Source organism: Phaethon aethereus (genome assembly GCF_964289735.1).
Source record: "Phaethon aethereus genome assembly, chromosome: 25".
In the NCBI taxonomy this organism is placed as follows: domain Eukaryota; kingdom Metazoa; phylum Chordata; class Aves; order Phaethontiformes; family Phaethontidae; genus Phaethon; species Phaethon aethereus.
This window is the reverse complement of record NC_138601.1, coordinates 3,878,281-3,893,401: the sequence shown is the minus strand read 5'-3', so window position 1 is coordinate 3,893,401 and position 15,121 is coordinate 3,878,281. Positions and strand designations below refer to the sequence as shown.

The 15,121-nt window shown below is 62.6% G+C and overlaps 1 protein-coding gene across 1 annotated transcript in view; it reads right to left on the bottom strand.

Annotated features, from left to right (window-relative positions):
- KCNH6 (potassium voltage-gated channel subfamily H member 6) overlaps positions 1-8,315 on the bottom strand; it is a gene marked incomplete at both ends in the record, with an annotated part of 32,006 nt that extends 23,691 nt beyond the window's left edge. The window contains 2 exons of the mRNA XM_082010399.1: positions 4,892-5,122; positions 8,240-8,315. Of these exons, the coding sequence (XP_081866525.1) occupies positions 4,892-5,122; positions 8,240-8,315 (307 nt within the window). The remainder of the gene's footprint in view (positions 1-4,891; positions 5,123-8,239) is intronic.
- Positions 8,316-15,121: the final 6,806 nt, after the last annotated feature.

Below are 15,121 nucleotides of genomic sequence, written 5' to 3'. Positions count from 1 at the left end.
TCATCAGTATTAAACTAATCAACAGGACACGGGAGTTTCCGAGAGCCGGACACAAACCGGTATTGTTATGAATATTAAAAAAGCAAGCTATTAATCTGCCCTCGGAGCGCTTGCTGCGTCCTGCCTCTCCCCAGCTGGGAGATTTAATCTGCAGGGTCTCATGGCAGAGTGGCTAAATCTATACTGGTATTATATAACGGAGCGGAGGAGAGGGTCTGGGAAGGGCACGGAGGGGATGGGGATGGACGGAGCCGTGCGCTGGGGCTGGCTGGCACGCTCGGGAGGGCCGAGCCTTGCTCCCGTCCGGGGATAAATCAGCGTCAGGGCTGGGTAGAAACTTCAAAGAGAAGCGCAGATTGCAAGCAAATCCTTGAGGCGGGACGGAAAATGATGGAGGTGGGGGCTGAGCCCGTGCAAGATGGGTCACCCTTGGGGTCTGGGGTGAGCGATGGGTGCTGGGGAGCCCCCGCACCTGGGTCTGCATCGCCCTGCGCCGGGAGGGGATGTGTGCCACGGGGTCTGCACCGGCCCCTCTCCCCGCACCCAAACGGGGCATCGGGAGACTGAAACCCGCTGTGACACCAGACGGGCAAAAACGCTCCTCGCAGCAACGCCCGAACGGCTAAAATGACCTTATTAAGTAACGGCGGCGGGTCGGAGGTTACCCCCTGCGCAGTGACGAACAGCAGGGATTTCTGCGCTTAGCGGGGAGCTCGTCGGTCGGAAGCAGCAGCGGAGGGGAAAACGGGGAGCGTCGGGCGGCTGAGGGTACCCACCGGCACCGTGGCCGCCAGAAGGACGCCTTCGAGGGATGTTTTGGAGCGCATGGGGGAGGATGCTCTGGTCCCCAGGAGCCGAAAGGGGTCCTGGATCAATGCAGGGGGTTGGCAAAACGCAGCTTAACCTCCGCTGCAAGCAAAGTGAGCGGCCGCAGCCAGGCCCATGGTCCTTCCCTCGCTAAATCCCTGCTGGCCGCAGGAATTAGTCCAGCTTAGCGCGGGGCTGCGCGGCCAGAGCTGCAGCGCTGACGGCGTTTCCCGGGGCTGTCCGGCCACCCTCTCCCCATGGCACACGGGTCATCTCCCACTGGGGATGCAACAGCCAGCGAGGATGGGGATGGAGGGTTTGGGGTGGGAAGTGGGGGCTCTGCCGGAGCAGGGATTTTGGAAAAAAGCATGCCCGGGAGCGCTGGGGATGCTCTGGGCCTGTCCCTCCACTCCTGGGACATCTGGTCCACGCACAAAGCGTCCGAGGAGCAGCAGAGGATGGAAAACGTGCCTCTTCCAGCTTTGTGCCCCGATCGCGCCATGGCCGCGGCAGAGCTGGGGCAGCGGGGGTGGCCGGAGCTGCGGCACAGCCGTGCTGAGGCTGGCAGAATTGGCCCCGCAGGGTGGGAGCTCCGGGACCGGAGTGTTTGTCATTGCGAGGCGGGATGTTTACAAGTCCCATCTGGAGCTGGGCCATGGTGTCTGTCCCCTTCCCGAGGTCACAGCCCGGCTCTGCCGAGCCCGACCCTTAAAGGAACACAAAGCAAACGGCCCTGGCGTGGCTTAAAACCCACAGGTTTTTGTAAAAGCAAAGAGCTGAAGTTGGGGTTTTGTCAGTGGGCTGTGCCTCCCTGCTCCCCCGCCAGCCGGCAGGTCCCCTCCGTTCTGCCTTGTCCACCCCACGGGGCAGAGGCTCCCAGGGGCTGCCAGCACTGGCCCCTCGCCGCCCCCCGACCTGGCAGCTCCCCGCGGGATTTGCCCTCCTGCTTCCAGCGAGCCCGTTGGGCATGCCGCACGCCGCTGTTTATAAAGCTCTGCGGAGAAACCTTGGCTGCATCCATCCCCGCCTGCCTTAGCCAGGGCTTCCCGGCAGCAGCTGCTGGAGGGGTGATTGCGGTGCCGTGGATGTGCCCTGGGCTGGGGACAGAGGGGACATGTCACATGAGTCCCCCCGTCCCCTTTGGGTGACACCCCACACCCCGTGCCTGCCTGGCCACAAGCCCCGCAGGCAGCTGCCTGCTCAGGCAACCCATGGGGAGCTGCGGGGGGACATCCTGGGCTCTCCTTGGAGGCCCGGGGGGAAATCCCGGCTTATGGCACCAGTGTAATGAGTTTGCCGGCCTGATCTCGGTCCCTAATCCCTGGCCCCAGGGGACCAGCACAAACTGCTCCTGCTGGAGGGGACCAGCCGTGGGGTCTGCCTGGGGAGGGGACGGGGACGGAGGGGCTGGGGCTGCAGGCGGTGGCTGCCCCACCAGCTGCTCCGGCTGTCTCTGCCCCGCGTCTCCCCTTTCACATTCATAAGCATCGCGGGCGCTGCCAGCTGCTGCCGCTCGGGCCGTGCCAGCGCCGCGGCGCCCAGCACCTGCGGCCACCGGCCCCGCTCCGGGCACCCTGGGGGCTCTCGCCGGTCACTTCACTGTGAAGCACATCACCCTCGGGGGGGGAAAAAACCCCCAAATCCTGGGTGCAGCGCAGCCCTGCCAGCCCCTCGGCACCGTCCGCAGGGGATGCCGGTGGGGGCTTGGCTCACCCCGGACACCGGGGCTGGTGGCTGTGGCTGCTCCTCGCCACGGCGGGAGCTGCTCCCGTAGTGACCCCCCTGGTTGGGGCAGCTCCGGCTGTGCAGCATCTTGTAAGGAAACGAACTTTTTATGGATCTCCCAGCTTTGAGCGGGGGATTAGAGCCCATCCATGCCGCGGCCGGGCTCTCCCCTTCCGAGGCCTTTTTGGGGCTGCTGTGGCAGGGAGGGACAAGTGCCCTTGCTGGGGCCAGTCCCATCTTCCCCCACAGGGACTTGGTCCTTGGCTCTGTTTCTGTTGCCCGGAGCTGGGCTTGCCGTCGGCACCCACGGCTCCTTTTATAATTAGCTAACGACAGCATGGGCACCCGGGTGAGGACCGAGCAGCGAGGCTGTCCCCAGGGACGTGCATCACCCATCATACAGCATCCTGCCCGCCATCACACAGAGCCACCTGCCCGGACACCCATGGGTGCCCCCCTTCCCACCTACCTCCATCCATCCCACCCTGGCCCTGCCGGGCTGGGGATCTGACTGGCAGCTTTGGGGTGTAATATTGTCTCTGGCAACCAGAAAAGCGAGGAAACATCCCCGCGAGCTGCAGAGCCGGGAGTACCGCAGTAATAAACAGCAGGTTGAGGCTGGAGTGCGGTGCCGCCAGGATGAAAAGGAGGACAGGCGGGTTCGGAGCCTCCGCGGCTAATTAAGCAGCAGCTCCCTGTAATGCGAAGGCCTTTTCTTTGCCGATAAGACCCGTTTATAATGGGCCGAGCGGCCGCAAGCTGAGTGCTGGGGGAAAACAATTGGAAAGCATATTGCTGGTGGGGCTGGCTTTTAAAAATAGACATGAAGGGCTTGCTTCTGGGCTTTTTTTTTCTTTCCCCCCCTTTTTTTTTTAATAAAAAAGAGAAGAAAGCAGCTCAGAGCTGCGCTGAGAGTTTCCCGTGGCCTATAGGGAGAGCAGGGCTCCGAGGAGAGCACCGAGCATCCGGCAAACCCGGCAGGAACGCTTCAAAGCAGGGAGGATGGCGTTGGATCGGGAGGATGCGTTGGATCGGGCTCCCAGCTGAGCGGTCCCTGGGGATGGACACGGGGAAGCTATCCCAGGTCGGGGGGAGCAGGGCTGCGCAAGCTGTCCTTGCCGTGGCCAAGGCGTTGGGACGGGAGCCGGGGCACAGCACGTGCCCGCTTCTCCTCGTGCGCTGGGCTCCAGCCAGCCCCCTGCAAACCGCAGCGGCCAAGGGGCTCTCGCAGCCCGGCCCCGGCCCCGCTTCACCCGGGACTGGCCCCGCGGGGAAGAGCCTCAGCCGGCTCTGTTGGCGAGGACGGGAGGAAAATCGTATAGGAAACGCGTCCGGTGAGCGGCCCGATCCTGCCACCGCGCAGGGTCCAGCCCCGCTGGCTTCACTGAGCGGGTTAACACGCAGGGATGCTGCCAGCAGATAATTCCCGGGGCCGATACGTTGGCACCTGGATGCCAGCCCGGGAGATAGGGTCTGGGAGCCAGGCCAGGACGCCCGGGTCCCAGCCCCGGAGATAGGGTGCTGGACTGGGAGCCAGGACTCTTGCCTTTGCTTCCAGTTGTTTCTCCTCCATCCTGCTGCCCCGGGAGCTGCCGGCGGCAGGGTGCAGCCCCTTGCTCAGGCCAAGCCCCCATCAATATGATCTAAAGCCAGAGGAAAGCCCCACAGGTTGAAAAAAGGAAAGACTTAATATTTTTAACCTCTAGCGAGCACCCTACCTGCATTCCCCCTGGGAGCCCTGGCTGCCGCTGGTTTGCAGCATCAAACACTAAATATTTATTCAAGTTCCTGCAGTATTAGAACTAATCACCAGTATTTTCTGTCAAAGCTTCATTTTCATCTTAACGTAATTCCATCTGTGCCCGCACAGCCGCATCCTGCTCACTGGAACTGCAGCCCCGATGCCGTCGGCTACACCCGCTTTTGGCAGGGACAGGGGGTCTGTCTCAGCCCGTCTCGGAGCACAGACTGGGACACCCGTGTCCCAGCCTGGCTCCTCCGTGAGCTTCACAGGGGATCCTCATTCATGACGCAGGACCGCGTGAGCGATGCCGTCGCTTGGCCCGGGAGCCCTGAGCCATCACCAAGGGCTCGCAAACAACCCAATTCCCAAATAATCCGGCAACAACTCTTATCACGTGAGGTCCCAGCGCCTCCAGTGCCCCATCACAGCAGAGATGGCTCCATCCCGCCGGGAGCCAGCATGGACTTGCCCTCGGCAAAGCCCCAGGTCTGGGTGCAATCCCAATGCCCTGGTAGCATCAGACCCCCTTCGCCTCCCACCACCGGCTTCAGACAGCCCAAATCCCGGGCAGGTGACACCTCCCACCACCGGCTCACCCCAAAAAGCGACTCTTACTGTCTTTGCGGTAGTAGAGGATCTCGAGCTTGCACTCCTCAGAGCCGAGCAGGGCCTGGGTGAGCTGCGCGATGGAGCTCTTGGTGGTGTCGGGGCCGGTGAGGAAGTCGCAGGTGCAGGGTCGCTGCATCACCTCCACGCGGGAGTAGCCGAACATCTCGCAGAAGCCGTCGTTGCAGTAGATGATGGCACAGTTCTCCATCTGCGCGTTGGCGATGAGGAACTTGCGGTCTGTGGGGATGCGGGGGAGCATGAGGCTTAGCGGGGTGGTGGGGACCCGCAGGGACGGGGGACAGCCCAGGCAGATGGGGGGTGCTTGGGTGTTTTGATGCCACTCGCTGTGGGGCTTGTGCAGGAGTGGGGTCCCTGGGGACACCAGTGGCAGGGCTGGGGGAGGATGGATGGCTGGCATCAGCCCACACCACTCCGGGTGCTGCCCTGCTCTTCAGAGGGAGAAAATTCCCGCAATTTCATGTGAATTGGTGACTGTGGGGATGGGGGGACCCAAAGTGGGGTCCCCAGTAAAGGCGGCTTTTGCTGGAGTGCATGAACCAGTGCAGCCCTGACCTCTCACCACTCGCACGTGGGGACTCACTGCTGTCTAATACGTGGCCAATCGGTCCCTGACCAGCACTGCAGACAGAGGGGAGAGCTGCAGCGTCCGTCCCTCCCCAGGAGCTTATCAGGGACTGCAGTTATCTCGGAGACTTCCCATCCTTGCTCAGATTTGACTGAAGTCAGGCGAGAGGCGAGAGGAGGAGTGAGTGTGAGGTTGGCTTCCATGAGAAGCCAGGTGAAACCCGTCACACTAATGATTCTCCTCATGTTTTATAGGATAATTGTGCCTTTGGGCTGAAGCTGAAATCCAGACCCCACTGGGCTGCGTGACCTGGAAAAGGGCTCAGGTGGAGGAAAGGGGAAACTGAGGCAGGGAATGGTGCTGCCCTGTCCCCTCGTGGTGCTGCAGCCGCCCGGGCTGGGCTGGGGCCGGACTCGCTGGCGTGCATGGCAGCTCTGCCCAGCCCACGTCGTCCAGCCCAGACGGAGCCGCTTCCATCCTTACCCTGGGGGAGACTCAGCCTCGAGCTTTGATTTGGTTTAATTTTTGGTTTTGGTTGTTTTTTTTTTTTCCAAGGGGATCGGGGGGTGCTGGGCACATGGGGAGGATCCTCTTCAGGAAAGGTTTGTTGGGATGTGGCGGGGGACTGCGGATGCTGATGCGATGGATGCTGCGTGTCCCCCAGCTGCATCTCCCCCAGCATTTGGCATCGGCTCCAGGCTGGAGCTGGAGGTAGGTCAGAGCAGAGGGTCCGTTTGGAGGCTGCCTCCCAGCCCAGACCCCAATTAATCTCCTGGATTACCCAGGAATGGCATCTGCAGCCTGTGTGCTGCAGAGCCCCGCTGTGCTCCAGCCCCGCGGGGAATTTCACCCAAACGCAGGAGAAACCTCCGCGTGGCCACGGCACGCAGCACCGGGACCTGGTGGGGTGGGGGGACCCCTCCCTGGCACATTGGGGCTCTTCCTAACATCACCTGCAGAGTCCCAGCCCTGGAGGTTGCCTCCCAGTAAAACCAGTGCCCTCAGAGTCATGGCACCGAGGTCTCCTGCTTCATCCCACCCCACGACAGCCTTTGGTTGCCCTTTGAGGGGGCTCCCACCCCCTGCACCTTTCCCTCTCCCTCGCAGGGCTGACGCTGGTGCTGGTGCTGCAAACAGCACAAACCACCATGGCCAAACGTTCCCCTGTTCCCTCTTCCCGATCCCTCTCTATCCAAATCGCTCTGCCAGCTGGAAGGTGGCTGGAGGAGGGGACCTTTCCCCAAAGCCCCGCTCCTGGGGCGCGCTCCGCACCCGCAAGGAATGTTTTCCCATCCAGCGCCAGCCCTACGGGCGGGATCCAGGCTGGATGCAGGCTGGGCTGGTGCAGGACAGGATTTATGGGGCTGCAGGGCACCGGAGCAAGCTGTGCTGAGCGCAGGGGATGTGACCAAGGCCGGGATGGGAAGGAGCTGCAGAGCCAGGTCTCCTTAGGGGTATTTTCACCCCAGATTTGCTTTCTGCCCTGCCCTCACCCACAGATTTGCCCTTGACCCCGTGGCACCGGGGCTCTGCACTGGCCCCAGGAGGGAAGCGTTGGGCCTCTCCGGCTCCAGCAGGGACTCACCGGGTGCATCTGCACCCATGGGAGCTGCAGGGCAGGGGGTGAGGGCACCCACGAACAGGGGAAGACGTGCTGCCTGTGGCAGCGATGTGACCAGGGGGCTGGCTTGGTGTCTCCCAACACCTCTCACACTGTGAAGCTGTGACGGGGGAGCACGGGGCGATGTTTCGGCAGAGCCCAGCTGGTGCCCGAAACGGCTGGCAGAGTGCAGGCAGGGAGCGGGCAGGGATAAGGGGCCCTGGCTGCTTCCCCGCTGGCACGCTTCCCCGCGTGCCCCCGCTGCTCCCCAGCCGCCGCTTCCCAGCGGGGACTGATAGGAACCAGGGACAGTTTTTCTCGCTTCCCGTCCCCAGGGTCACGTCACTCACTGCCGGGGCAGGCGGCGCAGATCTGGCAGGGCTGGCAGCGCAAGGGACCTTTACCCACCCGGCAAACTCAGACACTGGAGAAAAAACACAGCGAGCCGGAGTGGGGGGCGGGTGCACAGTTCCAGCACCCCACGGCAGACCCACGGGCACAGTTTTTGGGGGGATCCCAATCCTCTGGCCCCCTCCCCTCATCCCTGGTTGCTCAGGGGGGACCCAGCCCCACATTGGGGTGCCCGGGCAGCGGCAGTGGAGCTCCCCCACCTCCTCCCCATGGCCCCCACCCAGCCACACACAGACCCCAGCGCCCCCCGATGCACAGGAACTCTTTGCTGTATTTGACACAAAAACCAGCCCAAAAATTCATATATAAAGGGATTTACTGCGAGCAACAGCAAATGGCAACGTTTCACCAGGGACGGCTGCCTCCGAGCAGCGCGGAGTTGAAGGCAAACAGGCAGCGAGCCCCTCGGCGCTGGCGTACGCCCCTCTCCCCCGGCCCTGCCAGCCGGGACCCCTCCCCGCCCCCCGGGACCCCCTTCCCGCCCCCCCGGGGATCGCCGTGCCTCCAGCCCCCGGGGGACCACCGGGCTGGGAGCGCTCGCCCCCCTCCTGTCGCCCTGTCTATAAATACCCGCGGGGACACTGCCTGGCTGTCGCCCACCGCTCTCGCCCCCCCGGCCCCGGGAGGTCACGGGGCGCCTTCATTCCCCCGCTCTGCCCTCCCGCCTGTCCCGCGCTCTCCCCCCCCCGCCCGCTCCCCGCTGCGCTCCCGAGTTGGGGGGCCGCGGGGGGAGCGGGGCCGGGGGTGCGGTACTCACTTTGTCCTTCAAATTTGCGGATGATGGTGTCCAGGTAGGTGTTCTGGGGGGCCACATGGCCCCGGCGTACCGGCATCGCTCCGCCGTCCTGCGCGCCTCGGGAGCGACGGAACTTGCCGCGGGGGCGGTGGGGAGCGCGGCCCGGCCCCGGGGCGGCTCGGTACGGCCCGGCCCGGCCCGGCCCCGCTCCGCCTCACCCCACGGCTGGCCGAGCTCTGGAGCCGAGCCGGGCCGGGGCTCCCGTGCTCCCGGTGGCCGGAAGGGGGAACCCCTCCGCCCGCCTGCCGCGCCCGGCCCCGGCGGGGGCGACCGGGGAGGAGGAGGAGGGGGGCGGGGGGAGGACCCGCCTGAGAGGGGGAGAAAAGGAAAGAATGGAATAGTAAGAGTAGAAATCCCCGAAGTGCTTAGTCACCGCTGCCCCGGCCCGCCGCGGGCTCCAGGGGAGCGGTCAGCAGCAGGGGCTGCCGGCCGGGGGGCGGGCACCCCCGGCGCCCCCCGGGTCTCCCCGGGGCCCCCCGGCATCCCGCGGCACCGGCAGCCGCAGACCGGGGGTGCGGGGCGCGGGGGGAGGGGGAGCAGGTGGGTGCTGGCGGGTGGAGGTGGGGTCCTTGCGGGGCTGGGACAGGGCGGATCAGGAGGATCGGGGTGCTGGGGCAGGAGGATGTGCTGGGGTGGGGGGATGCAAGTGGAGGGTGCTGGGGGCGCTGGAGAAGGAGGTGGTGAGGGGAGGGCTGCTGGGGTGCTGGAGGAGGTGCTGGGGGGCGCTGGGAGCTGGGGGGTGGGGATGGTGAAGGAGGATGGGGATGGGGTGCAGGGGGTGGTGGGTGGAGGGGGGCGTGCAGGTGGTGCTACGGTGCGGGGGGTGCGGGGGCGGAGGAGGAGATGCAGAGGTGCGGAGGCGGAGGAGGGAGTGCTGGTGGGTGCAGGTGTTGGAGGGGATGTCTCTGGGTGCAAGGGTGCAGAAGCAGAGGAGGGGGTGCTGAGGGGTGCCGGGGTGCAGCAGGGAAGAGGGGTGCCGGTAGGCGCAGGGGGGCAGAGTAGGGGATGCCGGGGGGGTGCAGTGGGAGGACGAGGGCGTGCAGGGGGACGGAAGAGGGGGTGCAGGGCTGGGGTGCTGGGGGGTGCCGGGGAGGAGGTCCGAAGGGTTGCGGAGGGTCCCGGGGAGGAGGCCCGGGAGATCCCAGGGGTGCCGGCGGGGGCCGGGGGGTTCCCGGGGGTGCCTGGGCGTGCTGGGGAGGAGGTCCGGGAGGTCCCGGCCGTTCCCAGGGGTGCCGAGAGGGGGCAGGGGGGTCCGGGGAGTGCCGGGTAGGAGGTCCGGGGGGGCCGAGGGGGGACTGGGGCGTCTCGGGGGGGCCGGGGTTCCCGGGGGGGGGGGGGCCCGGAGCCGCGGGCCGGGCGGGGCCCCGCGCCCAGCGCTGTCCACTCGCCGCGGTGCTGAAAGGCCGGGCGGGGCGCGCGGCCGGCGGGGGGGGCTGGCCGCCGGTAGGGGGGAGCTTGGTACGGGGGGGCCCGGCCTGGCACAGGGCTCTGCGGGCACCGAGGGTCCCTGGGGGACACGGAGGGTCCAGAGGGTCCTGGGGGCTCTGGGGGACCCAGAGGGTGGAGGCGGTCCCGGGGGTTCTGGGGCCACAGGAAGTCCCATGGGCTCTGTGGGGTGCAGGGGTCCTGGTGAGACCCAGGTCTCTGTGGACCATAGGGGTCCCACCGCGACGCTGCCCTGCCAGAGCAGATATTCAGACCTAGCCCCAAATTCAGCTCTTCTCCTGCCCACCTCGCCGTGCCCCTCAGGGCAAGGGGCCAAGGGGCCCAGCTCCCTTTCCTTCCGAGAAATCCCCTCTGGCCAGCCTGGGCCCACTGCTAAGGACAGTGTCCACTGCGGGACTTTCTATTATTGTTGCATTATGCACGATTTTTCAGGCATGAAATTGGTCTAAGAGGATTATGGTCCATTATCATCAGCAGGAGTGTTTTGCTGGGATTTTCAATTAATATTCCAGTGCCCCTCAGCAATACACATGAGGACCAGGCCATGTCCATGGGGCAGTCAACCCACAGTGTTGCCTGCCAAGTTGCCTCCTGTCCCTGGGCCAGCGGTGCAAGTGGGTGAGCAAAGACAGGTGCCCTGAAAGCCCATTTCAGAGCACTGGTGCTGCTTTTATCTCTGTCTCTCATAGAATTCAGCCTTCCCCAGTGGAGAAAAACTTGTTCTATTGTTGAAGAGGGTGAAAAACCCATTATCTCCCCCCATTCCACTCTGCACACTGCCTCTGCTGTGATTTACGGCGAGTCGTGGAGGATGTTTTGCTCTATATTACACAGATGCAGCTTAATAGCATGGGGGAGGGAGAGGGACACGGAGTCCAGGCTCCTGCCTTCTCTATTTTCTTGTTGATATACTGGGTGACTCGAGGGAGACAGCTCTGTGCCGCAATTTCCTCGCTAGAAAATAGGTACGCTGGTCACTTGGCCTTGTGAAACCACTGTGAGATTCCTGGATGACCAGTTCTGCAAGGGAAAGCAAACTATTATTACTACAGCTAAAATGATCATAATTATGATTATTAATCACCAGGCAGTCAGGATTTAAGGTTGGCCTCCCGCCCTTCTCTCATCCCATAAATCACTCCAGGATGTTCATGGACACATCACGTGGACACGGATGTGTCTGGTGATAAGGGCACGTGCCGGCTCACAGCCCCCCCGGCAGGGAGCGGGTCTGCAGAGGGGAGCACAGGGGCACCAGCTAGGCTTTGGGCATGGGGCAGGGCAACAGCCCCAGCCCCCCCAGCCCCTCTGCCAGGGCTGGATCTGTGGAGTGACCCCAGGAAGGCTTGTCCTGCTCTGGGCATGGCAGTGGGACCACTTTGATTGCCCTTTCTCTGGCCAGGGAGTCTCATCCCATGACGTGGCTGATGGAAGAGCCTCTCTTATCGTCCCTCTTCCCCACGCTGCCCTTGCTGATGGAGTTGAGTCATGTCATTTCCTTTCAGGTTGTTATTGACTAAGCTCCAGGAGCCTCCCAGTGCCCCCATGGCTCTTCCAATCCTCCCCCCGCAGCTCTCCCAGTCCCCACGGTGCATCCCTGCAGAGCCGGGCCATCCACGAGGCTGCTGGCCCGTGCCCTGCCTCCCTGCCCTCCTTGGAGCACTTTATGCCCAGACTTCTTTCAATTCCCTGGGTCTTAAGCATATGCTTGCAGTTAATCCTGTGCTTACATTTTATCCCAAATAGGAAGAATTGGGGTTTCTGGGCAAATTCTCCTGCTGTTCAAGGCAGCTGAAGGGCTCCCTCTAATTTAACCGAGCAGTAATCCTTTCTCTCCCTGCCCTGCTCTCTGCCTCCCTCTCTCAGTTCTTTCTTCTCCTGCTCCTCGAGTATTTTTGAGGTTTTGCTCCTTTCCCTCTCTTTCCTTCCTTCCCACACCTGGGAATCAGTGGGAAACCTCCCGATTTCCAGGGCAAAGAAGACCTGGGTCCTTCCCAAGGGTGTCCTCCCCCTCCCGGCTCCTGTGGCACAAGTGTGTAGGACCCACCTGGGAGTGTGGGGAGTTATAATCGTGCAGGAATTTATCACCCACCAGGCAAGGAGCTGCCCCAGGCAGGCACAGACGCATCGGGTGAGGGGGTACAGCCATGAAATGGGATGTGGATTTGGGGCGGGAGGTGTGGGATGAAGGGGACGGGCGCCCACTCGAATCCCAGCACGGCAGCTGCCGGCTGACGCTTGCCGGGAGAAATGTTTGCCAACCGAGAGATGGCATTTCTCCACATTTCTGTAATTAGAGCCGCACTGCAAACACAGCCAGCGAGGGAGAGACGGGGCTCTCGCTGTCCCCAAAGCTGCTTGCAGCCACCAGGCCTGTCCCCAGACAGGCTCGGGTGTCCCGGCTGCCTGGCACGGTTCATGCCCCTGCTTTGCCCTTCACTTTTGGAAGATGCTCCAGGGATGTGACAGGGGAGAGAGAAATTTGGGCTGTAAATGGATTTTGCAGGGGGAAGGATGCTTCTTGTCCTGGCTCCCTCCTCTGCCACACCACTCCAAATCCTGACGTATTTTTCAAGGCTTTCAGGGCTGCGCTGTTTGTTTGCTAAGTATAAAAAAAAAACCAACCCACACAAACCAAACAATGGTTAAATGTGCATCCAAAATTAACCCTCATCAGCCTGGGCTTTCTGCCACGCCATCCCGGGGGAGGCCCAACGGAAGGCTGCAAACCTGGGAAGGGCTCGGTGACACCGGCGTTGTTTCCTGGCAAGAGCCACTTCCCACTCAGAAGTGGCAGGAAAAGCCGTGGGGACTCGGCTCCGGGATGTCACAGCAGCCACACGGGCGTCCTGCCCGTCCTCGCCACACAGCGGGGGAAACTGAGGCACGGGGCAGGCTCGTAACTCACCCGCCATCCTCGGGGCCAGGAGGGTGGATGGGGCGAGCAGGCGGCTGCAATAACTCCAGTGGGTGCTTTAGGGTCCCCACTTACCCCTAAACCCCCAAATTCACCTTTACCCACCCCAGCCCTGCTCAGGCAGGAGGGAGGGAAGGATGGTGCCAGCCAGGGCTCGCAGCGGCTGAAGCCACGGGCAGGGAGCTGGCAGGGATGTCCCTGCCATGGCTCACCACATCGCTGTGACACTTCTGCTGTCCCCCGGGATCCCCCCACGCTGCCTCCCCCGTCTCCCCCACCCAGGGTGGCCCCCACTGACGGCCCCTGGCTGCTGCCAGGCTGTGGCTGCCTATTTCCAGGCGCTCCTTGTCCCCGGGGAAGGGGAATGTGAGGAACGCGGCCCCGTGCACCCTGCCTGCTCCTGCCCGGCCACCCGCCAGCTAAGAATAGACCTGGCTTGGCCGGGCCCCCGCCAGCGCCGAGGGGCCACGGGCTGTGGGAACCCCCCCAACCACCTTCCCGCTGCGGATAATGAACCTAAAAAAAATGGAAAACCTGTTTCTGCAGTGTCCAAAAGGTCCCCAAGCCGGCGAAGGGAACCCAGGGCGTTTCTTGCTTTAAATCTGTGTGATTTTAAAGCAAATCCCTTCCCCGGGAGCCTTGTGCACAGGGCAGCCCCCTTCAAGCCTGGGGTACCCGCTGCTTCCTGAGCTCCCTGTCAAGGAGTTGTGCGAATTGAGGGGGAATCTCCTCCTTTTTTCTGCTTTTACGTTTAGGTTTTTTTTTCTTTTTTTTTCTCCTTAGGGAGTAATTTCACTGAGCTTCCTAATTTCAGCAGAAAGCGTGATGCAGGAGCCAGAAGGCAGCAAAATCTCTCCAGATGTTATCACAATGGGGAAGAGAAATCATCCTCGGTTTAAAGGTGTCTTGTAAAACATTGCTGCGGGCTTGGCAGAGCCCTGAGGGCACCAGCAGGCCTTAACTGCCCCGAAAAGCTTCACCTAGGCCCTCCACCCATGGCCCAGCAGCCCCATTTAAGCTCAAGGTGGGACCTTGAGCCTCCCCCTCGGCTGGATTTGGGCATAACCTTGTGTTCCGCCCCATCTCCTGGGTGGACTTTGGACCTGTGTGGAAGGTAACCTGGTGTCCACCCCTGTCTTCTGGATGGACTGTGGGCTTGGGTTGTCCAGCCCCATCACCCACCCTTGGAGCTGTGTCCAGTGTCCCTTCAAGTACAGAGTCAGCATGGGTGTGGATTCTCTGATGTCTAATTAGGGCTGAGCTTGTGTTGCAGTCCCTGAATGAGAGTGTTCGGTATTGCTCTTCCCCCCCCCGAAAGCAATTTGCATGAAACTTGTAGGATCTTGATGATCTTGGAGACTTCTGTTCCCTCAGTAACGGGGCAGAAAGGAGCCATGGGGCTCAAAATTACTGGTGAGGAGCTGAGCTGGATGGAGCACACCTGCAGCAGCCTGCTTTCCCAGGCTGAAAATACACTTGGCTTCAAACCCAGGTCTCACCGTGCCAGGTCTCTGCTCCGCAGGCATCACACTGCCGGGAAGCGGGGAGAGGAGGGTGCCCAGTGTGCTGGGATATAAAGCAGACACATCAGGATGAGGCCACGGGAAGAACATGGGGCGAGCGCCGGCGGCCGGGGCGGCTGCTCCCCGGGTCTGGGATGGCGGCAGAAAGATGAGCAGCTGAGGTTTCACCTCCCTGTGGGCGTGTTGTGCGCGGAGAAGGATTGAAAGCAAACACAAACCCGAGCGTGGGTGGGCAGACACCTGCCTGCTGCTCCTCTCCCGTGTGCAAGGAGCCTCTCTCGGGCCTCAGTTTCCCCATGTAAGACATGAACCAAGGGCTGAGGCCATCGGATGAGAGGGGGACGGGTGGGTCATCCCCGATCCCCTCATTTCCCCTGCTGCTCCAGGCTGCAGCAGATCACGGCTCTTTAAGGCTGCAATAATCCCCAGCCTGGGATTAGTTTTGCACCTAATCACTGCAGAACAAATATGAAGTTTTATTTACAGAAGCAGAAGAAAGATGGGGCGGGGGAGTGGGGGGGAGAAGCCTCAAGCATGGCTGATCCCAAGATAATCGGGAGCAGGATGACGGGAGGCGATCGCTGACCTCAGAGCCCCCCCCCGCCTCTTACGTAAACACATGTTGTTCCTGTGCTGGAGCTGCAGTAGGCTTGAGCTTCAGCCCTGTCCCAGCTTGGGCTTTGTGACCCCCCCCAACCCTTTGGACAGTTCAGGCCTGGACTTTGGGGATTTCTGGCCCCAGTTCATCCCATTCCTTAGGCACGTGCTCCATAGTGAACCCACGAGCTGTCAGCCACGACGGGAGCCACAGTTTAGGGGACACTGCAAGGGGATGCTGAGCTTTCATGATGGGGATGGGGGAGGCTGGGTGCTGCATGTGGGTTGCCCCAAAGCCGGGCTGGTCCTCAGGGGTTTATGGTTGCGCTGGGTTGGGGTGGCAGCTCTCCTGCTCGAGAG